We start from the raw sequence: 24,918 nt of genomic DNA on the forward strand, positions 1-24,918 counted from the left end.
GATTAATAAATTCAAATGAGTTTGAAGAATGGTCCTTTCTTAAGACAGCAGTTAATGTTGAATTTCTCTAGAAATCCCCTGTTTTCAAGGGTTTCATTGTCCCAAACGGCGGATAAAACTACCAGTCCACTGGAAATGGAGATTCAGGGAGACTTCTCCATCAGAAGAGGCGGCTCCGGTGGTTTTTCAGATGGATGGAATAGGAGTCAGCCCGCCAGAAGTAAAGTCTTGTGAAGACCAATCAGAAACCGTTCAAGCCCCTAACCGGTTTGGTGGAACAAAAAGAAAGAGAAAGTAGAGGTGTCATTAAGAAGAGAGAAGGAGGTATCTTTAATGAGGAGAGAACCTATAGAAAATCAAACTCACCCTAGAGGAAGTCCAACGGTTTCGCCCTCGGTTATCCCACCAACCGCTCCTTTAATTTCTTCTTTTGAAAACCCAGTTGACAACAATTATTTAGAGGAACTCCTACAGCCCAAAAAATCTTTTTATTCCGAGGAAGTCCAACAGTCCAAAACATTCAATAGTGGAGATTTATTAACAATGGATAGTCAGGAAGTTCAACCGACTATAGCAGCCCCTTCGTGTGATGAATTTTTGGCCCCCAAGGCGTCAGATGCTTCTCCTGCTAATAAAGAAGTCCGAGCGTCACCTTCAGCCCCCCCTCCACATCCTCGAACTATTACTTCCAAAAGACTCGTTAGGTGACAAAATATCACCCTCATCTTTACCCAGTATTATTCCAAAAAATACAAGCAAGGCCTCCATTTTAAAACCTTTTCGAAAGCATTTCATAAGAAAGAAAACCTCTTTCCAAAATGGTTGGACTTCCTTGTTAAATGTAGACATATTGGAGAACTGTTGTATCAAGGTGCAATTACCCTCCGGCCCTATTTTCAGGTCAGTCCCTTCTCCCTCTCATCCTCATCCTTGCTCTTTCTCATTCCAAGACTTTCTCATTCCAAAACTTCAAAGTCCGAGACTCACATGTAGCTTTTATGTGAGGCTTATCTGACCCTCCACCAATAGATATCAAAGCCTATGATTCCAATGAAGACTCTCTGCTCAGCATTAGCAGTGATGAGGGTGGCAGTACAGTCCCTGAATTCCTCCAAGAAGAGGATTACCTTGATTATGAGCAACATCAAGATTTGCACTGCCTGTTTCAACTTGAAGAAAAACTTAAAACGGTTAGTATCATCAGATCTTCCATTAAGCCTATTGACAAAAAAGATATTCCCAGTAATTTGATCTCGTTGGTAGAAGACTGTGGTTTGATCTTGGGATAATTCCAAGAATACATCATGAAAATCATATCATGGAATACAAAAGGCATGGGTGATGCTACCAAAAGACTGGCAGTAAGAAGATGCATCAGAAAAGTCAACCCGGATTTGGTCATGATCCAAGAAACCAAGAAGGATTCTTTTGATATCAGAATTATAAAAGAACTTTGGAGTTCCAAAGACATAGGGTGGGAGTATGTGGAAGCGCAAGGCAGATTAGGGGGCTTATTAACCATGTGGGATGAAAGCAAAATCTCAGTGATAGAAGTTCTTAAGGGTGGTCATTCATTATCAGTTAAGTGCATTACATTATGCAAGAAAACAAGTTAGGTCACAAATGTATAGGGTCCCACGGATTACAAAGAAAGAAATCATATTTGACCGGAATTATATTCACTTTCAGGATATTGTGGCGAGTCTTGGTATATTGGAGGAGATTTCAACATCACAAGAAGGATTCAAGAAAGGATTCCAACACGGAGAACAACAAAAGGGATGAAAAAGTTTAACAAATTCATTGATTCAGCAAAATTAATGGAAATTCCCCTTGGTAATAGCCAATTTACTTGGTCAAGAGAAGGTCTTCCAGATTCTTCTTCACTTCTTGACAGATTTTTGGTCTCGAATATTTGGGATGATACCTTTGCAAATTACTTGGTAAGATTGGCACGGTTATGTTCAGATCATTTCCCAATTCTTCTTGAAGCCGGATCGTTCGAATGGGGGTCATCTCCTTTCAGATTTTGTAACAGTTGGTTATCCATAGTAGAAAGTTGTAAAATTATCAAAGACACTTTATCAATGGGCGTTCAGCAAGGTTGGGCCGGCTTTGTCATCTCTATTAAGCTAAGAAAAGTCAAAACAGCTCTTAAAGCTTGGCATTCAGATTTTGAGACAACAAAAAAATCAAGAGAGGAAGTGTTATTAAGAAAATTAGAGGAGATTGATCAACAAGTAGAAGCTCATGGGTTAACGGAATCAGAAAGAAGTATGAGAAATTCTTTGATAACTGAATTATTTTCCCTCTATAGAATTGATGAAAGAAATCTAAGGCAAAAAAGCAAGCTTAATTGGCTAAGCTTAAGGGATGAAAATATAAAATTTTTCCATAGATTTCTAGATGCAGAAAAAAAAAAGGAATCTTATCTCCGAGCTCATAAATGACCATGGAGTAGCAACCAATTCTTTCAAGGAGATTGAAGACCTAATTTTAGACTTCTACTCCAAGTTGTACACCAAGTTTCCAAGCCAAAGAACAGTTCCTCTCAACTTGAAATGGTCCAAAGTCTCTTCTGCCAAAAACGCAAAGCTGATAGCAAGGTTTTGTTTAGTTGAAATCAAATCTGCCTTAAACTTGTTGGGCAAAAATAAGGCCCCTGGACCGGATGGTTTTACAGCTGAATTCCTCCTCAAATTCTGGGATTTTTTCAAGGACAAATTCCTAGAATTCTTTGAAGACTTTTATAACAATGGGAAGTTGAATTCATGTATAAAGGAAAACTTCATCAGCCTAATTCAAAAGAAAAAGGATGTTGTTTGGGTATGTGATTTCAGACCAATAAGTCTAACTACTTTGACTTACAAAATAATAGCTAAAGTACTAGCGGAGAGGCTGAAAAAGGTAATGCCAAGTATAATAGAGGCTTCACAAAGTGCTTTCATTGAAGGAAGGCAAATATTAGACCCAATCCTCATAGCAAATAAAGTGATTGAAGATTATCGATCCAAGAGAAAAAAAAATGGTGGATTTTAAAACTTGATCTAGAAAAAGCCTTTGATCGTGTTGATTGGGAGTTTCTTGAAAAAATTCTTGTTGAAAATAATTTCGACTCAAGATGGATAATGTGGATGATGGGCTGTATTTCTAACACAAAATTCTCAATTTTCATAAATGGAAGACCTCGCGGTAGAATTCAAGTTTCAAGAGGAATAAGGCAAGGTGACCCTCTTTCTCCTTTCCTTTTTCTATTAGTCAATGAAGTCCTAAAAACATTGCTGTCCCAGCTTCATGAGAAAAGCAAGTTCGAAGGCTTTATAGTTGGCAAAGATAGAATTCATGTTCCTCTCTTGCAATTCGCATATGATACTCTAATTTTCTGCCAAGATGACAAGGAAAAGCTTAGAAATCTAAAGAAAATACTTGAACTCTTTGAGTGGTGTTCTGGGTTGAAAATTAATTAGGAAAAATCCGCTATAAGCGGCATCAATATTGACCATTTTAAGCTACAATCAGAAGCTGCCATTCTAAACTGCAAGGCTGTCTCTCTTCCATTCATCTACTTTGGTCTTCCATTAGGGGGCTACCCTAAACAATTAGCTTTTTGGCAACAATGATCGATAAAATTCAAAGAAAATTGGACAAATAGAAGAGATAAAATCTTTCAAGAAGAGGTCGCTCTACCCTTTGTAAGTCGGTTCTTTCTCATATCCCAACTTACTATATGTCACTTTTCCTAATGCCAGAAAAGGTGGTTCGAATTTTAAAAAGATTTTTGAGAAATTTTTTTTGGGAAGGGCATTTCGGAAGCAAAATAAATCATTTAGTAAAATGGGACCTAGTTTCCCGTTCTCAAGAAGATGGTGGTCTTGGTATTGGTGGCTTGAAACTCAGAAACCAAAGCCTCCTAGCAAAATGGGGGTGGAGGTTCATCATTGAGGAAAATTCACTTTGGAGGAAAATAATTATAAGCATCCATGGAAGAAGTAAGTTTGGTTGGCACACCAATGGTAAAACTTCCAGCAGCCTCAGAAGCCCTTGGATCAACATCTCAAGATCTTGGCTAAAAGTTGAATCCTTGGCAGCCTTCAAAGTTGGTAATGGTGAAAGGGTAGATTTTTGGTGTGACCCTTGGTTGGAAATTGTTCCTTTAAAAGTCTTTTCTCCATCTCCACCAAGCCCGAAGGCTCATTACAAGACTATTGGGATGAGACGTCAACTTCTTGGTCTTTCCATTTTAGAAGACTGCTAAAGGATGAAGAGGCAGAAAACTTCCAGCTCCTAACTGAAAAGCTTTCCCACTCTAAACTTAATTCGCTTCTCAATAAAAGAAGGTGGTCTTTAAAACTAAGTGGGATTTTTTCAGTCAAGTCTCTTGTAAAGCATCTATCCTACTCCTCCCCAATTGGACCGCTACTAGAATCAACCTTATGGAAATCCAAGAGTCCTAGAAGGGTGAATATACTGACATGGATCATGTTGAATGGCTTACTTAATAGTGCAGATATTCTTCAAAGAAAGTTGTCTACTCATTATATTTCCCCACAGGTTTGCTCTCTTTGTTGGTTAAACTCAGAATCTCTCTTACACTTGTTCTTCCAGTGCGTTTTTGCAGAAAATTGTTGGATACGTTTATTTAAGTGTTTCAATGTCAGCTTGACAATGATTTTAAGACAAATGTGCTTCAACTCTTGATCGGTCCAAATTTGAAGAAGCAACCAAGATTACTTTGGGTCAATGCAGTTAAAGCTTCGTTAAGAACTATGGTTCGAAAGGAATCAAAGAGTGTTTCAAGACAAAGCATCTATTAGCTCCTTTAAATTCGATATCGCTCTTATCAATGCCTCCTCTTGGTGCTCTCTCTCCAAAGCTTTTAAAGATTTCTCCATTCAAGACATCAGTCTCAATTGGAACGCCTTCATCTTCCCGCTTTCTTGATCTTGTAACTGCTTAGTTGTGGCATCTTTTAATTTTCAGATTATCTTTTTGTTGTATGCCTTTAAATAGGCAAGGTCTACTCAGTATTGTACTCAACAATTGAATTTCTGTTCTTCTTTCTAGGAGATGATGAGAATGCTATGGAGGTGTCAACCTAGTTGAGATATCCTGGTACATTTGCTAATCCTTTTTGTTTAGTTTTGACTAGTTTTGTTGTTTATGGTTTGTTTCCTTTCATACACTTGTAACATCTTTCATTATCTTAATGAAGTGAGTTGTTTCTTGTTAAAAAAAACAAATGGCAGGAAAGAAAAACAAATATGTTATCTTTTTTTTATAAGAAACAAAATTTTTATCAATTAATGAAATGACAAAATGTTCGAGAAACAAACTCCAAAAGGAGTGGGAAAGGGAAAAAATATATGATCAGTGATCAGTGATCTAAAAGAGAACCCTCCAAATGTGGTGCTCACAGTATGAACCATTAAAAAAATACACGATCAATGCCTTCACTATCTTTCAGGCATGAAAGACGAGCATTTCAATCCAAGGCCCAATTTGGGCAATTCCTCTAAGGAAATGTATAAAGTATCTAACCTTTCCATAAAAAATTCCCAAGTCAAGATGTTCACCTTTTCAGACTATTTTTTTATGCACGAAATTCAGAACAATTTAATTTTTTTTAAAAAAAAAAAAAAAAAAGAAAAAAGAAAAAAAAAGAAAGAAACCCCTCCCGAGAGAAGCCCCAAGCCAAATATGCTAAAATAAACTTCTTCAATTAGACAAAAGAGTAGCATGCCTAAAAGAATGAAAAGGTGGTGACAATTTACACTAAGAGTTGCTAGGAAGATAAGATTTTCGAAAAGCCTCTCAGAATATTGTTCTTTTTTTAGCAAAAGGCCTCTGGTTCTGATAGCTCCCCGGTGAAGGTATATACAAGTAAGCACAAGAAAGGAGTGATTACATGAGAGCTCATTATAGATGCAGGCCCGGGATTATTGTTAGTTGGGGGGGGGTGTTAACTTGTATTTGGGTCTCTTAGGAGAATTGGGAGAGATAGGGAAGCTCTTGAATCCTTCCCTCCATTGTTGATAAATAAAATTGAGGCTAAGGCCAACAGATTCTGTCTATCCATATAAACCAAACAAAAGCTCTAATGATGTGCATCGAAAGGAGAATCTTCTCCTTCTTAAAAGGGTGATCCTAGAGAGAGAGAAAGAGAGAGAGCAGGCATTTAAAGGTAGAGCCACTGTCCAGTTAAAATTAGAGAGGATATCAATCCAGAACCACGTGGTAAAAGAGCATGTCGAAGAATGTGACTAAGACTCAGCTTTTTTTTTCTTTTTGCAATGATACGATACTTTTCATTGAAAAATGAAAAGAGACTGATGCTCGAAATACAATGAAACAAAAATAAGGAGCAGAAAAAATACATAGGAAAAAATGAGAGCAACAAGTACAATGTAAAAAAGAGAGCCCAAGCCTTCGAAACTAATTGATTCAAAATCTCATGAGGCAAAAGATTCCTTCAACCGAAAAGACATCATCAAAGGGCAAAACTTGTAACTCAACTGTTTAATAGCTTCGACTGCGGAGAGTTAATTGTTGTTCATATCATAATCAAAAAATTAAGAGAGATTCGCTTAGGTTAAGAAGAAAAAATGCTCTCCTCTCTCCTCCCTTTCCTCCCTGACCAAGCCCTCCGGCACCCCCCTTCCCTCTCCGACCAGCTACACATAGCCCCCGTCCTCCCTTTCCCGGCCGACTCCCCTCCATCCCTCTTCCCCTCTTCTTTCCCTTGTAGCCTTTCTCCTGCCTCCTTAGCTCGCTAGCCTTGCCTCCATCACGATGGAACTAAAAAGTTGTCGCATTTCAGACCATTTCTTTTGTATGTGGCAGGTGAAGAATGGATTCTTGGTGGAAGACATGAAGCGAGGTCAGAAAACATTCCTCTCTTCGGCCTCAGCGCACTGGTTGCACGACAGTCTCTGTCGACTTTTGAGTGATCCAACCTTCGAATTCTTTCTACTAAAGGAAAGAGTAGACCAAGGCTTCATCCGGTTAGCAAAGTTTCGAAGCAAGGATCAGTGGTACGTTGAATGTTCCTTCTAGCCCTCATCAGGAGGAAGGAAAAACATTCATATACCATATGGTGATGGTGAGACAGGCTGGCAGGATTTCAAGGAAATGGTGAGTTCATCTATTTTAGATCCCCTAACAACCGGTAAGCTTTCAATCAATAAGCAAGGACCCATAGCAAGAAATTTCTCAGAAGTGGTGAAGGGCAAAAAGTTCTCCAACGTTTCATTACCAGAGCCTTCGGTACAAAAATCTTTGAGATCACAACCTCAGCCCTCTGCTCCAAGCAAGAGAAACAGAGTTCTGGGTACAAAAGGATTACGATGTCCTCCAAGAAGACTTCCATAACTTATGGCTAGTGTCAAGGTTATTCGTTCACAATGAATGGAAGGAAATAGCATAAGTCTTGAGAGGGTCTTTCAATTCTAACGTCTCTTTAAATCCCCTTTATGCAGACACAGTACTAATCAGAGTTGAACAAGGGGACTTAGCAAATTTGATCGATTTTCATGGTAAGTGGCAACAATTTGATTCTTTTCACTTATTATTTGAGAAATGGAACTCGAAAAAGCATGGTAGACCAGCAGTCATGAAAGGATTCGGGGGGTGGATATCCATCAAAAATCTCCCCCTCGACTTTTGGAGCAGAAACACTTAATTTTAAGGATAATGTGCTTCAACTCCAGATCAGTCCAAAACTGAAGAAGAAGCCAAGATTACTTTAGGTCAACACAATAAAAGCTTTGTTATCAGAATTATGGTTTGAAAGGAATCAAAGAGTGTTTCATGATAAAGTATCTCTTAGCCCCCTCAAATTTGATATCGCTCATCTCAACGCCTCTTCTTGGTGCTCCCTTGCAAAAGAATTTAAAGATTTCTCCATTCAAGACATCAATCTCAATTGGAATGCCTTCACTTTCCCGCTTTCATGATTTTGTAATAGCTTAGTTTTTGGCTTTAAGTTTATCTTTCAGTTCCGCATCTGAGGTAAGCCTTTGTATCAGGCATGATTTCTTTCAGCTTAGTTGTAAGTTTAAGCCTCGTTGCTTTAAGAGTTAGGAGATGATGAGAGTGCTATGGAGGTGTCAACCTAGTTGAGATGTCCTGGTGCACTTGTTGATCCTTATTATGTTATGTTTTAGTGTTTTGCTTTAGCATTTGTTTCCTTTCTTTCACTTGTATCAGCTTTCATTATCTTAATGAAGTGGTTTGTTTCTTGTTCAAAAAAACAAAAAAAAAATACTTTTGCAGCCATCAGAGCTTACTTTGGCGGTTTGGAAAGTATAGCAGCAGAGACTCTCAATCTCACTAACTGTCAGGAAGCCAAAATCAAAGTTGAAAGGAATTTGTGTGGTTACGTACAGGCGACTATTAAAGTTAAGCACGAAAGTCTTGGCAGTGTTTTTTTGAATTTTGGTGATATTCAATGTTTAGAGCTTCCTGATACCAATTTTAGAGAACTATCCATTGAAGATTTTTCAAATTCTTTAGATTTATTTCGTTTAAATCAAGTTTTGAAGGATGAAGGTGTCGATACATTTGCTATACATCCAAAATGGTCCTTTTTTACTTCCCCTCAGTCAATTCCAATTTACTCGAGGGATCTAAAAGTCCCATTAGAAAATGTTTTTCAACCGGCAGACCAACCGGAGAAGACCCTCCGGTCAAACAAAGTAGAAGAAGGGGAAATGGCATCAAAAGTCTTATGCAAAGTGAGCAGAAACGGCCCAGAGGAAAGCGAGGAGTCGCATATATTGAAGAAAGAGAAGTCCTCAGCCGATCTAGAAATTATTAAAGGCTCCTCCAATATTCTCGAAAAAAAAAAGAAGAAGGGGAAAGGTCACGGTTATGTATCAGCCCTTTAGCCGCCCTTTCGACTTACCAAAAAGAAGTTATTACACAAGGAGCACTCGAAGAGGCATAGGGTAATGAGCGGGGTGGTATTGATTTGCTGCTCTCCAATAACTCAGGAGAAACCGAAGAGTCTCAGGAGATAGGGCAGGACAGCTGTCATCAAAAGGTCCCACAGGAAGCCCTCTGTTTTAATTTAGCAAAAGAAAATCCAAGCTGTCACTCAAGGAAGCCCCCTGCTTGCTCATCTTCTCGCCAAAATCAATTAATTGCTCGAGATCATTTTCCTAAATTCTTTATCAGAAAAAGAACCTCCTTCAACAACAAATGGATAGGATTTAATGATAATACCACAAAGGAAGTAAGTACCCCCACTCCAGTTGAGCAGCCCCTGGCGGTTCCGGGCTTTGCCCTTTCAACATTGACTGACAACAATCCGGACTTGCTAGATGTTAATTGCACGAAAATCCAACTTCCCTCTCCTCCTTCAAGCAAAGCTTTCCCCCTTCCACCACCCAAGCAGTTCAAGTACACCAACTTCACCATCCCGGATTCGAGTAACACCTTTACAAGGGGATTACCTTGCTCCCCACATAATTCAAAAAAGTTAGAAATATTGGAGTTGGAATCACCCTTCAGTGCAAGCAGTGTAGAATTGGAAGTCCTAAGTCCAGCCTCTGTTCAGGTTCAAAGTAAACATGACTCTGCCCTCGGTCTGGACCTGTAGGCTCTCTTCTCCTTCGAAGATAAGGAAACTCCATTGGAGCATTATCCTTCTTGCCTTCTGCCACTGCAGACACCGGAAATCCCAGACCACTTAACATCCATTGTTAAAGATTGTGGTTTCATTTTGGCCTGAATTTCCCCTCTCCTGACAGCCTTCTCCCAACTATCCATCAATGAAGATACTCTCTTGGAATACAAAGGGCCTCAAAGACATAAATAAAAGAATTGTACTCAAAAGACTACTCAAAAGTCTGAATCCGGACTTAGTACTAATACAGGAATCAAAGAAGGAGGATTTCGATGTTGCCTTCATCAAATCTATTTGGAGTTCTAAGGAAATTGGTTAGGAGTCGGTGGAATCTTTTGGCAAGTGGCCTTTTAACAATGTGGGATAGAAGCAAACTAGAAGCAATAGAATCTCTTAAAGGGGGCTACTCCCTGTCGGTCAAATGCTGTACTCTTTGCAAGAAAATCTATTGGGTCACAAATGTTTATGGACCAGTCGATTACAAGGAGAGAAGATATATTTGGCCTGAACTTACTACCCTTTCAGGCTATTGCCCTGAAGCGTGGTGCTTAGGAGGGGACTTTAATATAACTCGATGGAGTCATGAACGATCACCTATTAGAAGACACACCAAAGGAATGAAGCTTTTTAACAAGTTTATTGATTCAACCAGCCTACTAGAAATCCCCTTATCAAATGGAAAGTTTACATGGTCCAGGGGAAAAAACTCTACTTCTAGATCTCTGCTGGACAGATTTTTTATCAATAAAGAATGGGACGAAATTTTCACCAATTCAAGGGTGAGCCGCTAGGTACGTCTACTTTCTGACCGTTTTCCATTGTTCCTAAGTGCAAGCACAATTAGTTGGAGCCCCTCTCCTTTCAGATTTTGTAACAGCTAGCTGTCCAACAAAGAGTGTGTCATCTCCATTGAAAATTCTTGGAAGAACAGCAACATAAAGGGTGGCCAGGTTATGTCATCAATGCAAACTTAAGACTGGTCAAAGAAGCACTAAAAGTCTGGTCAGGAGACTACCAAAAATCTCAAACCCAAAAGGAATTGGCTTTGTTGAAAGAAATAGCCGAAAAAGAAGTCCAGATTGAATCATTAGGTTGGGATTCTGAGGTGGCAGGCCGCATTTCCACTCTAAAAACATAATTGATATGCATTTATAGGCTGAAAGAAAGGGATCTAATTCAGAAATGCAAGTTGAATTGGATTAAATTGGAAGAAGAAAACTCTAGCTTTTTTCATCGGTTCTTGGCAGCAAGGAAAAGGAAGAACCAGATTAATGAGCTTCTCAATGATCAAGGGGTGCCTACAAACTCCTCTAAAGAAGTGGAAGGTATTATTCTAAGTTTCTATGACACCTTCTACACAAAATCCTCAAGAATCAGGTACTTACCAACCTCCCTAAATTGGCCCCGAGTTACACACCATCAGAATGCTTCACTCATTGCAAAGTTTACGGAAGCTGAAATTGTAATGGCTCTTAAATCTCTGGGGAAAAATAAAGCTCCTGGGCTATATGGTTTTACAACGGAGTTTCTTTTGAGGTGACATTGGTTAAGGATATGTTCATCAAGTTATTTGAAGACTTTCATATTAGTAGCAGATTGAATGCTTGTGTGAGAGAAAATTTCATCTGCTTCATCCAAAAGAAAGAAGATGCAGTTTCCATCAAGGATTTTAGGCCAATCAGCCTTACCACTCTAACTTACAAAGTAGTGGCAAAAGTACTTGCTGAAAGAATAAAGAAAGTGATGAATTACATCATTGGTCCATCCCATAATGCTTTTATCGAAGGAAGACAAATTCTTGATGCTTTCTTGATTGCTAACGAAGTGGAGTATCGAGCAAAAAAGCTAAAGGGTTGGATCCTTAAACTCGATTTGGAAAAAGCATTCGACCGGGTGGATTGGTCCTTCTTAGAAAAGATCTTAATTGCAAAAAATTTTGACTCCCGATGGATTTCTTGGATCTTGGGCTGCATTCAAGACCCAAAATATTCTATCATCATCAATGGAAGGCCCCGAGGCCGCATTCTTGCTTCCAGAGGCATTAGACAAGGCGATCCCTTGTCCCCTTTCCTTTTCATCTTAATAAGTGAAGTGTTAGGATCCATCATCGATAAGCTGTATGTTAATGGTCTCTATGAGGGCTTTGTGGTTGGAAAGGAGAAGATTCATGTTCCACTGCTTCAATTTGCTGATGACACCCTCATTTTCTGCAAATATGATAACAAAATGCTTTTAAAACTAAAAGAAGCAATCAGTCTCTTTGAATGGTGCTCGGGTCAGAAGGTAAATTGGGAAAAATCAGCTCTCAGTGGTGTTAACATAGAAGAAAGGGATTTGTCTCATATGGCTGGCCTTCTCAACTGTAAGATTGGATCTCTTCCTCTCACCTACCTTGGTTTGCCACTTGGAGGCTATCCAAAGCAATCCTCCTTCAGGCAGCCTGTGTTAGAAAAGGTTCACCGGAAACTAGACAAATGGAAACGGTTCAACCTCTCAAGAGGTGGCAGGGCAACACTCTGTTCCTCAGTTCTTTCCAACCTCCCAACGTACTACATGTCTATTTTTTCAATGCCGGACTCAGTGGTTTCAGCCTTAGAAAGACTAATCCGCAATTTCTTTTGGGAAGGTCATAAAGGAAGCAAAATCAACCACCTGGTTAAATGGAACATTGCTTCTCGGTCTCCTTTAAATGGAGGCCTCAGTTTGGGAGGGCTCAAAGTTAAAAATTCGGCCTTGCTTGCTAAATGGGGCTGGCGCTACATGAAGGAGGAGAATTCTTTCTGGCGGCAGGTTATTGCCAGCATACACGGCAAAGGTCCTTTTGATTGGCACTCATCCGGAAAATATAGGAATAGTTTGCGAAGTCCATGGATAAATATCTCTAAAAGCTGGTCCAAAGTGGAAGGTTTAGCCCCTTTTATAGTTGGAGACGGAGCTCGAGTCAGTTTTTGGATAGACCCTTGGTTATTTTCTTCTCCGCTGTCCACACTCTTTCCTTTGTTGTTTAGGATTACCTTACTGCCAAGGGGCTCCATAGCTAATCACTGGGACCACTCCTTAAGCTCATGGTCATTATTTTTGTCGTATGCTAAAAAATGAGGAGAGCACACACTTTCAAGCCTTGATGCTTGCCATCTCAGAAAAATCAGTTTCAACAAACCCGGACAGCCGCTTTTGGTCTTTGGAAGCTTCAGGCTCCTTCACTGTTAAGTCCTTCACAGCTCACCTATCCTCGAAGCACCCAATGGACATCTTCCTTTTTAAAGCTCTTTGGAAATCTAAGAGCCCAAGGAGAGTTAACATTCAGATTTGGATTATGCTCTTTGGTCTTCTAAACTGCTCCACGGTATTGCAAAAAGAGCTACACTCGGCTACCTTATTACCTTCCGCTTTCCCTCTATGTAAAAAGGTAGGTGAAGACTTACAGCACCTTTTCTTCAAGTGTCCCTATGCAGAAAAGTGCTGGTGGTCCTTTTTTCACTCGTTCAACTTCGTTGGGGTTTTTGGAGATTGCTTCAGAGGCAATATAATTCATCTTCTTTTGGGTCCCTCCTTCTCGAAGAAGCCACGGTTACTTTGGATCAATATGGTTAAGGCCATTCTAACAGATCTTTGATTTGAAAGGAATCAAAGAATTTTCCATGAGGTCGAAACGTGTTGGGAGGCTCGTTTTGATTCAGCTAAAAGGAATGCTTCAGCTTGGTGCTCCTTGAACAGTGATTTTGAAGGCTTTTCAATACAAGACATATTTTTGAATTGGCAGGCTTTTATTTTTCCTGCTTGTTAAGATTTTTAGTCTTCTTCTCCGGCTTTTTGTTATTTCCTTCTCCCGCTTTTTAATTGAAGTTGTACTTTTGTAAGGACATGATGAAGGCGCTAAGGGGGTGACAACCTAGTTGAGATGCCCGGGTGCGCTTCCTGATCTTTTTCTTATTTAGTAGGCACATGTTGTTCCCCTTTGGTTCCTCTTCATGCTCTTTGTATAACTCTCTTGTACTTTGAGCATTAGTCTCTTTTTATATATTTATAATAAAGATGCTCATATCCATTTTCAAAAATAGCTTCGACTGCGGATGAAGCATTCAAGACAAAGAAATCTTCAAGATTCAAGCAAAAACACCAAAAACGGCCAAAGCCCATAAAAAGCAAACTTTTCAACCACCAACCAGGCCTCAAGGAAAAACGAACCACAATTCTTCATTTGCTAAAATATTTGAATCTCCAGGAAGAATCCCCCACTGAGAACATCCAAGACTGACATCTTACTCACAACTCACTAGGATAACCTACCTCCTGATTTTCCAGTGGATCAACAATGCCTCTTCTTGGTACTCTCTTTCCAAAGAATTTGAAGATTTCTCCATTCAAGACATCAGCCTCAATTGGAACGCCTTCATTTTTCCCCTTACCTAAAACCCTTGATTGTTTCTAGCTCTTTTGTTGATTGTATTTTTCAGATTTTTACACTTGTGTAAGGCCTTTGTACTAGGCACGGTTTTAATTAGGTATTTTGTTCAGATGTTATCTTTACTTCTTTACTTTTTATTCCGGATATGATGAGAGTGCTAAGGAGGTGTCAACCTAGTTGAGATGTCCGAGTGCACTTGTTGATCCGTCTCTTTTGTTTTTGTTTCCTCTCATCTATATTGTAACATCTTCCATTATCTTAATGAAGAAGAGGTTTGTTTCTTTTTCAAAAAAAAAAAAATCAAAGGCTTAGCCAAAATTTTAGGAAATCATAAAGAATTAATAAGACAACAGCCACTTCCTCCTTTTTTTAATGAAATTAATCACTTTCATTGAGGAAAAAATGAAAGAACACAAGGCAACTTCCTCCTTCAACTCTCGAAATAAAACAACATCCAAACGCTGTTGTTGGATTTTTTTTTTTTAAATAATTGCTTCGAAATATCCCACGACCAAGGGTGAACCAGGGGAAGGATTTCATTAATGCAAAGAATGAGACCAGTACAATCGACAACTAGCTTTAGGAGAACTGAGACTCCGCCTTGCATGCAAAGAAATGAAGTAGACAAATAAGGCATCCAACGCTGCATATCTTGGGTGTTGCTCATCCAAGGGAAAGCCCCCAAAGAAATAACTTAACCCTTTCTGGATCTTGATCAACTCAAATGGTCTTCGAAAATAGGGGAGGAGCAATTTCCCCTCACTGGGTACCTTTCTAGGAAAGAATTTTTGTTGGTTTTGTTTGGTTACTTCATGCTTTATTCTTTCTCCATAATTGGGTATACTTCTAATGGAGGTTTAATTGTAATTTTCTATGCAACTTTTTAATTATATGTACACACACATGTGAAAAGGTACAAAAGTTGACTGGGAGGATCTTGTTTAGAAGAGAAATAAATTTGATTGATGAATGATATAACATGAGCTTGATGGGCTCCCTAAACCAAAACATGAATTACAAAGGAGAACTTGGTGAATTACAAAAGAAATCTCCAATTAGAAATCAAAGAAGAAAGTCTATAATGTTTAAAAGTTGACTGGGGGAATTAGATAAACATGAATAAAATCCTTGGAAAAGTGACACGTTATTTCATAGATAGTTGAAGAAAAAATGTAAAAAAAATAAATAAAAATTATGTTCAAAGAATAAAATGGAAGATGTTGTAATGTTAGAAAGATGTGTTGAAGAAAACCAAAGTTACCTTATTGTTCACTTTAGCCTCAAACACCTTAATAATGCGAGCCCTTTCCAATCTGTTACAGACCTGGCAGCATATTTTGTGCATACAAAAAACAAAGAAGTTGGAACCTCGGCAAAACTGGTAGATCAAAGCATTAAGGCAGAAAAGTGCAACTAAATTCAACCTCTCTCCAAGCTCGATGCCCTGAAGAAGATCCAGTGTAACCAAGATCCTTCTTAATATCAGAAACAACAAGAACCTTCAAAAAAGTGATGATGCAATTAGGATAATCAGATATGAGTCATATGACTTATGAGTAACTAGGATATCTATCATAAAATGCGTTCACTGTACCAAAGTCATTGAGATATCTGCAAAAGATTAAGAAAATGCACCTTTCCATTGGCTGCTTCAAGTTTATCACAGATATCTTTCATTTTTGGTAAATAATCCTTCACAAGCACGTCTTCTTTGATGTATTTTCCTGGCAAGCCCTCTTCTACAGCAGCACTTTCCTCTGGATCTCCAAGTTGCTCGATATTATTTTCTTCCACCGTAATCTCCAATTTCTGTTGACAGCCCAAATGCTTTGCATATCGATGTAAGTACATCAAATTGGTACTCACAATTGGACTATTTCTCAACTCCCCAGTACTTAAAGCTTCTTTAGTTCGGACCACTGCAGATTGCCTTGCAATTAACCCTTGAGACTCAAGGCTCTTCACTACATAAAAGAAGTTTCTTCCTTCAACTCCAAATTCTTTAGCAAGTTGGTTCTGTGTCACTCCATTTTTTCTGCAAGTTGTTAATTAATATTATTTTGCCTAGCTAATGCAAGTACAAAATAACAGTTATTACTTATTAATTTAAATAACTATTAAATGTCAATCAGATTAGAGTATTAATCATTAGTATCTGGTGTAGCCTAAAAGATTGAGGAGAATTTTCACCAAGTAGTCTGCCAAAGAATCTTTGTTATGATCAAAAGTTGTGGAAGAGAATTAAAAATAAACTAAGTATTTAAAATACATATCAGTTAACGTGTGACACTGGCAGCACCACCTCAAAAAGTTGTAGGTTTTCCTATTATATAATGAATTTGGTTTCCACTATGCTCTAGCTGCCTTGTAGAATACATCAGTTATCTCCAGGTAAGTGTGTTATGAGATTGTTCGTTATGTGGTAAGAGCAAAAAGCATGAAGTATATTTGGAAAGATTTGCTTTACCACGTTTGATATACTAAGGTGATTGGGGTCAATCCGAAACAATCATGAGGATAGGGTCTTCTCCAATGCAACACTTAAGGTTCATCATAAAAAAATGACCATGACTAGTCAACCCTACCGTATTCCATATAAATAACCTAGCCATAACCATTTTTGTACATGATTTCGCACAACATTCAAACATGCATAATAAGAACTCAAAACATACATTATTCATGAAACAAAGGATCTCACCACAACTAACGAAGGTAAAAAAATATGATTGGATAATAGGAAAAGGGAATCAAAACGATTGCGAAATCAAAATAAACATGGTTGTCAGAGAGAACTTGACAGAAGATATTAGGTGAAGAGGACAGGAGAATCCACAATGAAAAGGAAGAAGAACGCATCCTCCATGGCCGTAAATACAAAAAAAAAAAAAAAAGGCATTCGGGTTTCTATTAAATTTAAGTCATAGCTCCCAATGAAAATTTAAACCAACAGTCGCAAGTTCTCTCTCATTGCAAAATTATAACAGAGGGCTCTATGTAAGGATTTTCAGAAATCATGATTCGTCTTAATCGTGATCGGACTCCATTATGATTTTGTGATGGTTGAGCACCTGCAATTGCGAATGGGCACAAGGGAGATTACATACAAATTTGTGGTGGACTTTGAAATTGCATTAGTGATCCCAATAATTCGTGATGGGTGAGTGCCCATGACTCTAAGGTGTAGTTCCACGCTATTCAATGTTATGTGACATAAGCATAAGATTAGTCTTTCTTGTTTTCAAGATCCAGATCATTCTGCATTAGCACATCAGAATTGGGTCATCTGCACAAAAAACTAAAGAATCAACCTCACAACCCACAGGAGCCATCCAGCTCTCCAATTTTCCTAGATCACAATTCTGACCCAAAATTTGGCATTTACCTCCTTTGATCCTAATCTCCAACATGGTTGCAAAGAATGCTAAGATGTGGTTCAGGATGAGAAATGACTCTTCCTTGCCTGAACATAAGAAGATATTATCGTCGATGAATTAGAGATCAGATAGAGGCATCTTGTCCTTGCCCACCTCAAGTCCTCAATGATGTTGCTGTCAACTCCTCTACATATGATCCTACTGAGGGTATCTATTGCAAGCAGGAAGGGAAAGGGGGATAGAGGATCCCTTGTCTGAGACCTCTTATGGCATGGATCCTCTCTTTGGTCTTCCATTAAGAAGAATAGAGTACTTTATTGATCTAGTACAATTCCATATCCACGACCTCAACTTATATCCAAAGCCTTTTCAATCAAAGGACATTGTCAAGGAAGTTCCAATCCACATGGTTATAGGCCTTCTAAAAATCAATCTTCAAGATAAACCCTTCTCGTTAATCCTCAATAGCCTCATTAACAATGAGAACTTGGTCAACTCCTCGTAAAAATTGCCCCTCGGCCTTTGATATGGTCAAGGGGTGAACTTTTTTTTAGTCTATTACTTAAGACCTTAGAAATGCTTTGCACAAACTTGTAATGAGACTAGTGGGCATGAAGTCTTCAACCTTATTCGCCTGGAATGTGATGAGGGCGCTAAGGATGTGTCAACCTAGTTGAGATGTCCGGGTACACCTGTCGATCCCCTTGTCTTGTCTCGTCTTATAGTTTGTTTAAATTATTAAGTATCTTTGTAATTTGAGCATTGGACTCTTTTTATTATATCAATGGAAACTTTTGTTTTCTTGAACAAAACAAAACAAAAACTTATTTAGCCTTTCCCTTTTGGCTATGAGGCGAACATAGGTCTCATTCAGGGTGCTATTCAAGATCCCTCTTTCATACAACTCAATAAAGTCCCGCTCAAGGTCATCTTTTATTCCTTCCCAATTATCTTGAAAGAAGCCCATAGAGAACCCATTAGAACTATAGGCCTTGTTCCTATTTACTCGAAACCACTTTCCTAATCTCCTCTAAGCAGAAGAGGGAATCAAAGGTGTCTTTCTCCCTTTAAAGATATCAAAATCCAATCGGTTCCTTCCACAAAGGCCTTGGGCCCAACAACCAAAACATAGAGGTTTGAGAAAAAGGAAATAATTTCCCCTCAATCTCAATATCTCCTTTGAGGACCTCCTCTTGTTATTTTCCAAAGACCCAATGAAATTTTTACTTTTTCACCCATTTGCCACTCTATGGATAAACATGATGTTGTAATCCCCCCTCTTTGGCACATTTCACTTTAGCTTTTTGTCTCTAACCGGTGGTCTCATTGCCTGCATTCGTATATGTTCACGCTCAAACGTTCAACATCTACCTTTTGTTAATGAAACAACAACTTTCATTGAGATAAAATGAATGAATACAAGAGCATACAAAAAACCAAAGCCACAAAAATGCCACTAAAGGGGACCAACTAAGAAAAATGCAACCTAAAGAATAACTCAAAAAGTCTTCGGAATCGAGGTCCCTCTTGACAACTCTAAAAATTTCCGGTCTCATAACAGAGCACACACCTCAGCAAACCACAAGAAAAAGCCTCTCTCTCCCAAAGGCAAATGGAAGAGGAACTCCCCGATCAAAATACTGACATCCCTTAGGTCATCTTTTATTCGTTCCCAATTATCTTGCAAGAAGGCCATAGAGAACCCATTAGAACTATAGGCCTTGTTCCTATTGACTCAAAACCACCTTCCTAACCTCCTCTAAGCAGAAGGGGGAATCCAAGGTGTCTTTCTCCCTTTAAGATATCGAAATCCAATCAGTGCCTTCCATAGAGGCCTTGGGCCCAACAACCAAAACACTGAGGTTCGAGAAAAAGGAAATAATTTCCCCCTTAATCTCAATGTCTCCCTTGAGCACCTTCTCCTTTTTTCCAAAGCCCCAATGAAATTTTTACTTTTGCACCCATTTGCCACTCTATGGATAAACACAATGTTGTAATCCCTATCTTTGGCACATTTCACTTTAGCTTTTTGTCTCTAACTAGTGGTCTCGTTGCCAGCGTTCGTATAGATTCATGCTCAAACATTCAACATCTACTTTTTTTAATGAAACAACGGCTTTCATTGAGATAAAATGAAAGAATACAAGGGCATACAAAAAACCAAGCCCACAAAAATCCTACTAAAGGGGACCAACTAAGAAAAACACAACCTAAGGAATAACTCAAAAAGTCTTTGAAATCGAAGTGCCTCTTGACAACTCTAAAAATTTTCGCTCTCATAACAGAGTACACACCTCAGCAAACCACAAGAAAAGGCCTTTCTCTCTCTTAAAGGCAAATGGAAGAAGAACTCCTCGATCGAACTACTGACATCCCTCTAGTAAGCCAGCGTAAATCTAAACTCCTGGAAGAAGCGGTTCCACACAAACCTCGCGAACTCACAACTTCAAAGCAAGTGATCCAAGTATTCTTCAACCTTCCAACAAAGAATACAACATAATGGACCTACTAACAAGGCCATCTTTCTTAAAAGTCTATCCATAGTGCTCATACAACAAAGTAAAACTTGCCAGGTGTAAGACTTCACTTTCTTCGAAATCTTAATCCTCCACAAAATATCAAATACAAACTCCCAAACGATAAAGGGATCCAACAAATGTTGAAAAAATAACTTACAACAGAATCCTTCTAAAAGATCAAGACTCCAAACAAGAACATTGCTTCAAGTCTAAATCAAACACTCCTACCAGAGATAGAAGAGAGACAACCTCCATCGTATCCCTATTGGTCAATGAACAACGAAAACCTAACGAAAAAGGAGCGTAGAAACTAAGCTCCTCTACAAAACCAAAAAATCATAAACCAAACAATTTTTAAGGGGAGAATAATGATATAAATGAGGAAACGTAGAGCAAAGAGGTCTATCTCCCACCCATTGATCTTTTAAAAAATATGTTCCCTTACTTTCCCCCAACACACAACAAAAAATGGAAAAAGCAAAGGAGCTCAATAGAAATAACCTTCAAAAAGTTCCAAAAAGTGCCTTTAATCCCACCCAACGACCATTCAAAGGGATGAGGGTGATACTTGCTAACAATAATCTAATGCCATAAGGATTCAAGCTCAAGGAGAAAACACCATAACCATTTTTTTTTAATGAAAATAACAATTTTCATCGAGAAAAAATGAAAAAATACATGAGCATACAAAAAACCAAGCCCACAAAAAATAGGGGACTTCCTTTACAAGAAGGGACTCCAACTATGTGAAATCATACCTACAGAATAATTACAAAATGTCTTCGAAATCGAAGCCCAATGGGAAACATGAAAACAAACAAGGGACTATAGCTCCCTAGAATCCCTCTCCAGTCCCCTAAACACCCTATTGTTCCACTCACCCCACAAAACCCATCAAACCACACATACTCCAGCAAGCCAAAGAAACCACCCTTTTTCCCTAAAAGGCAGATTGAGGAGGAACTCTTCGATCATAGCACTGGCATCTCTATGACGAACACCCATCATATCAAACATCTGGAAAAAGGAATCCCATACACCACTCGCAAAGTCACAACGCCAAAGAATATAGCCCAAGTCTTCCTACGCCTTCTGACAAAGAATACAACAAAAGGCCCAACAAGCAAAGGCAACTTCCAAAGAAGCTTATTCAACGTGTTAGCCATTTAACCATTTAGCCTACAAGGATTTGTTACGAGTCCTTAAATTTCCAGTCTCCAACCCCACCCCTGGCTCATAGGCTTCTCGAGGGACCTCCCATCTAACCAAATGCAAACATTTTGCTTCATCCACCCCTTGGAGAAAATCCCGCATAAACTTCTCGATGCTTACGTAAATTGAGCATGGAGCCCAAAAAATGGGAGAGATAATAAATAGCAATCTTGCTGACCACACTCGAGTAAGCCTACCAACTTTGGAGAAAAAGCTCTTTTTCCAAGAGTTTCTTGACCTTTTCAGCTGTTGTATACCAAAAAAAGAGATAGATTCCAAGTTACCTCCAAAAGAGGAAGACCAAGGTAGGAAGAGGGAAAGGAACCAATATCACAACCAATCAAATCCACCCAATACCTAAGCTTCTCCTGATCACATTTGATCCCAAAAGTCTAACATTTAGATATGTTAATTTTGCTCAAACATAGCTTCAAAGAACCCCACCATATAGTTAAGAGTCAAGAAAGAATCCTCCCTTTCTAAACAAAAATATATATGTATTATATAGTATTGTCAGCAAACTAAAGGTGAGACAAAGCCATTCCTCCCCTCCCAACCACAAAGGGTTCAATAATATTACCTTCAACACCCCTACAGACGAGCCTTCTTAACACATCTACAACAAGCAAAAACGGGGAGGGAGAATAGAGCGTCCCCCTGTCTAAGACCCTTGAAGCCTTAATTTTACCCTTCAAACTCTCATTAAGCAAAATAGAGTAAATCATATTTCTAACTCAACTCCATATCCACAACCTCCATTATACTCAAACCTTTCTTCTCCAAAACCTTATCCAGGAAGTCCCAATCCACATGATCATAAGTCTTCTCAAAAATGAAATTTGAAAATCACTCATTACTTCTTATTGGCTCTCAATGGCCTCATTGGCTATAAAGGCCTGATTGAAAATTGGAACCGTGACATCCCACCAAGAAGAAAAGTTTCCCTTCAAGGAAGGATGCTCAAGCCACATGTTCTCAAACCCCACTATTGAGTACCCAAGGTCAAGACAATGGTTCGTAATCTGATGTGACACTCAGACTCAATGTCTGTGTAGGACTACCAAGACTTTCAACCCAATTTACTAGGAGTAATAATCTACCGATCCTACTATAATATTTGACATCTCGTTTGTGGTCCATCTCTTTCAACAAAAGCAAATATTTTATGTATTAATCCTTCCAAAGTAATTCTTTCAGAAATTTGCTTTGAATGAAACCAAAGAATCTTCAAAGATGAGTTTCTTGATTGAGAAGATTGTTTTGTACTCATAAAGATCAAATTTTCTTGTTGGTATTTCAATCTCTAAGTTCTTCATGGCTATTCACTCGATGATAATTGCTCTAATTAAAGCGCTTTTCTATATTCTTATTCTTTTGTTTTCCTTTTCATTTTTGTTTCCTTATTTCTTTGACTATTTTCCATAGTCTTGTACTTCTATACTCATTTTAAATTTATGATTATTAATGAAAAGTCTTATTTCTAGTTCAAAATGGGTAGAAATCCCTACAAGGATGACATAACCACACGGAGATTAGAAGTCCAAAAGGTGAGTGATTACAAAAGAATTAGTCTCCTCCCATGTTCATAAAAAATTATTGTTGAGGTTTTCTTTGAAAGGCTCAAAAGGTTTCTATAGGCATTATTTTGCATAGTTGGAGTCCCTTCTTGTAAAGGGAGCTCCCTTTTTTGTGGGCTTGTTATTTTGTTTGCCCGTGTGTTCTTTCATTTTTTTCTCAATGAAAGTGGTTTTCATTAAAAAAAAAATTCTACCCAAAACCATCTTTGACTTTTTTTATGAGAATGAACGGCTTTCATTGAGAAAAATGAAAGAATACACAAGCATACAAAAACCAAGCCCACAAAAATGAGGACTCCCTTTGACTTTGACTTTATGGCCCATAGATAAATCTTAGATGATTGACAAATAGCATTCAAGCTCATTGATGAATAAAAAGAAAAAGAACAGCATGTTATTCTCAAGGCTAAAGGATTTGGGTTTATGTGTGTGGACTGGAGGCATCAGAGCTATGACGTGCATTCATCAAAGTGATCTATTTTCTCCATGGGATCACCTTCGTCCTCTTTGTCATTATTGCCAAATGCTTAAGCAGACTTCTCTCCAAATGAGCATCGATGGACTTAATTAAATGGTTCTCCATTGGAAATGAAGCCATTAGCCTTAACCACCTTTAATTGGTGGATAACACAATAGTTTTCTCCTCCATCAATAAGGATAAAGGATCGCTTTGATTTCATGCTCAGAAACTTCAGCTCTACATCATCAAAGTCTTTAAACAAGCTTCGGGTCTTAACATCAAATCATGGCAATCTACGCTAAATTGCAACTCTTTAATGCATTGTTTTTGCCTTTATTAGCGGTTGTATAAAGGTCTCTTGGCCTAGTTCATGTCTTGGACTGCCCCTCAATGGCAAACTCTCCTTTTGGGAATCTATTATATTCATACCCAACAATGTTCTCATCTCCCATTGGGCAAAATAACTGATATAGAGATCATTCCAATACATATCTTGGAAAAATTACACAACTTGGCCTATCATGCTAAAATTTCTAATGGGTGACAAAAACTACGCATTGCACCATATGTGGATGATGATGAACGTTTAAACATAGGTATCCATAAAAAAGCTCCATAAACGTAAATAGAAAAGCATCTCATTACATAAATCACTAACATACAAAAGCATATATATCCATGCACATCAAATGCAGAAGACAGAATGAAGCCAACATGGTAGCGTACCTAGCAATTGCGAGTCGCTCAAGGACGCGTCTCTGATGGGCGGACATGTTAGAACCAGCTGATCGCACATTGTAAAGCCCTACAAAGCTATCCCTCAGATGCTCTTTGGCCACAACCTTCAAATTCAGCCTTTCAGCGTCTTCGAAGGACTGAATAGATGGGTCCTTGGCATCATGGAACCCCTTGCTAGCTTCGAATTGCAGAGATGGGACGCGAAGGAGTTGGGTCCAGACGGCGGCCTTGACGCCATTGGAGAGGTCGAGGCCGGAAGCTGAGAGAGACGGTTCGAGTCTGGACCATAGATTGCGGAGAGCGAGTCCGTTTTGGCCCTGTGAACAAATTTCTTCGACGGCGGAGGAGACGACGGCGTCCATGGTTAGTAGTCAGCAGGCGGAGAGTATGATTGTGAATGTAGGGTGAAGAAGCATTGTTTTCCGACCGCCGCGAATGACGGAGATAAACGGAGAATTGGGTCGAGTGCCGTTTGGACCGTAAAATCTTAAATTTGTCGAAATCGCCTCGGATTAAGGAAAAACCCAAGTTTTCTTTTTCTTTTTTTTTTTTCTTTTTTTTTTTTTTTTGGCTATAACTATGAACAAAAATTGAAACCGGAGTTGCTTTTCAGCTAGACAAGGGTAATCGGGAAATTTTATAAAATGACACCAAAACCAAAAACTTTTCTCCCATTGACTTTTTGTTCATGCAAAATTTTAAAATTATCTCTAATTTTAAAAAGTCTTCAAATATCTTCTTCTTTCAACCATTTCTCAAGCATTCATTCGATATGTATTCAATATAACACCAATATTCCACCAAAGCATTTATTTCCAACTAATATTCTACCAATAATATTGAATAACATTTTATAATATTTTGCGCCTTTTGGATCGATGCTTGTCCAATGAGGCGGGGAAGGTAGTTTTTCCGTATTCAGAGGTTAGAGTTGGTCAGTGGGAGATTTTTTATCATAGCCCTCTTCTGGTTTCTACAAGGGAGACGAGGAGCAGATCGCCC

General features: G+C 38.6%; 1 protein-coding gene across 7 annotated transcripts in view; it reads right to left on the reverse strand.

Annotated features, from left to right (window-relative positions):
* The window catches only part of LOC120090216 (B-block binding subunit of TFIIIC), a 59,755-nt gene extending 35,149 nt beyond the window's left edge, over positions 1–24,606 (reverse strand). For all 7 annotated transcript variants that reach the window (XR_005485472.2, XR_005485474.2, XR_016524686.1 and 4 more), the window contains exons 1-4: positions 23,905–24,606; positions 15,669–16,068; positions 15,458–15,532; positions 15,295–15,357 (exon numbers count right to left, since the gene is read on the reverse strand). Coding sequence is in view for 3 of the 7 variants with exons in the window: in XM_039047804.2 (XP_038903732.1) it covers positions 15,295–15,357; positions 15,458–15,532; positions 15,669–16,068; positions 23,905–24,278 (912 nt within the window). In the remaining 4 variants the exon portion in view is untranslated. The remainder of the gene's footprint in view (positions 1–15,294; positions 15,358–15,457; positions 15,533–15,668; positions 16,069–23,904) is intronic.
* Between the last annotated feature and the right edge of the window lie 312 nt (positions 24,607–24,918).

Source organism: Benincasa hispida, chromosome 1, assembly GCF_027475165.1.
Source record: "Benincasa hispida cultivar pf3 chromosome 1, pf3_genome.v1.1, whole genome shotgun sequence".
Taxonomy (NCBI): domain Eukaryota; kingdom Viridiplantae; phylum Streptophyta; class Magnoliopsida; order Cucurbitales; family Cucurbitaceae; genus Benincasa; species Benincasa hispida.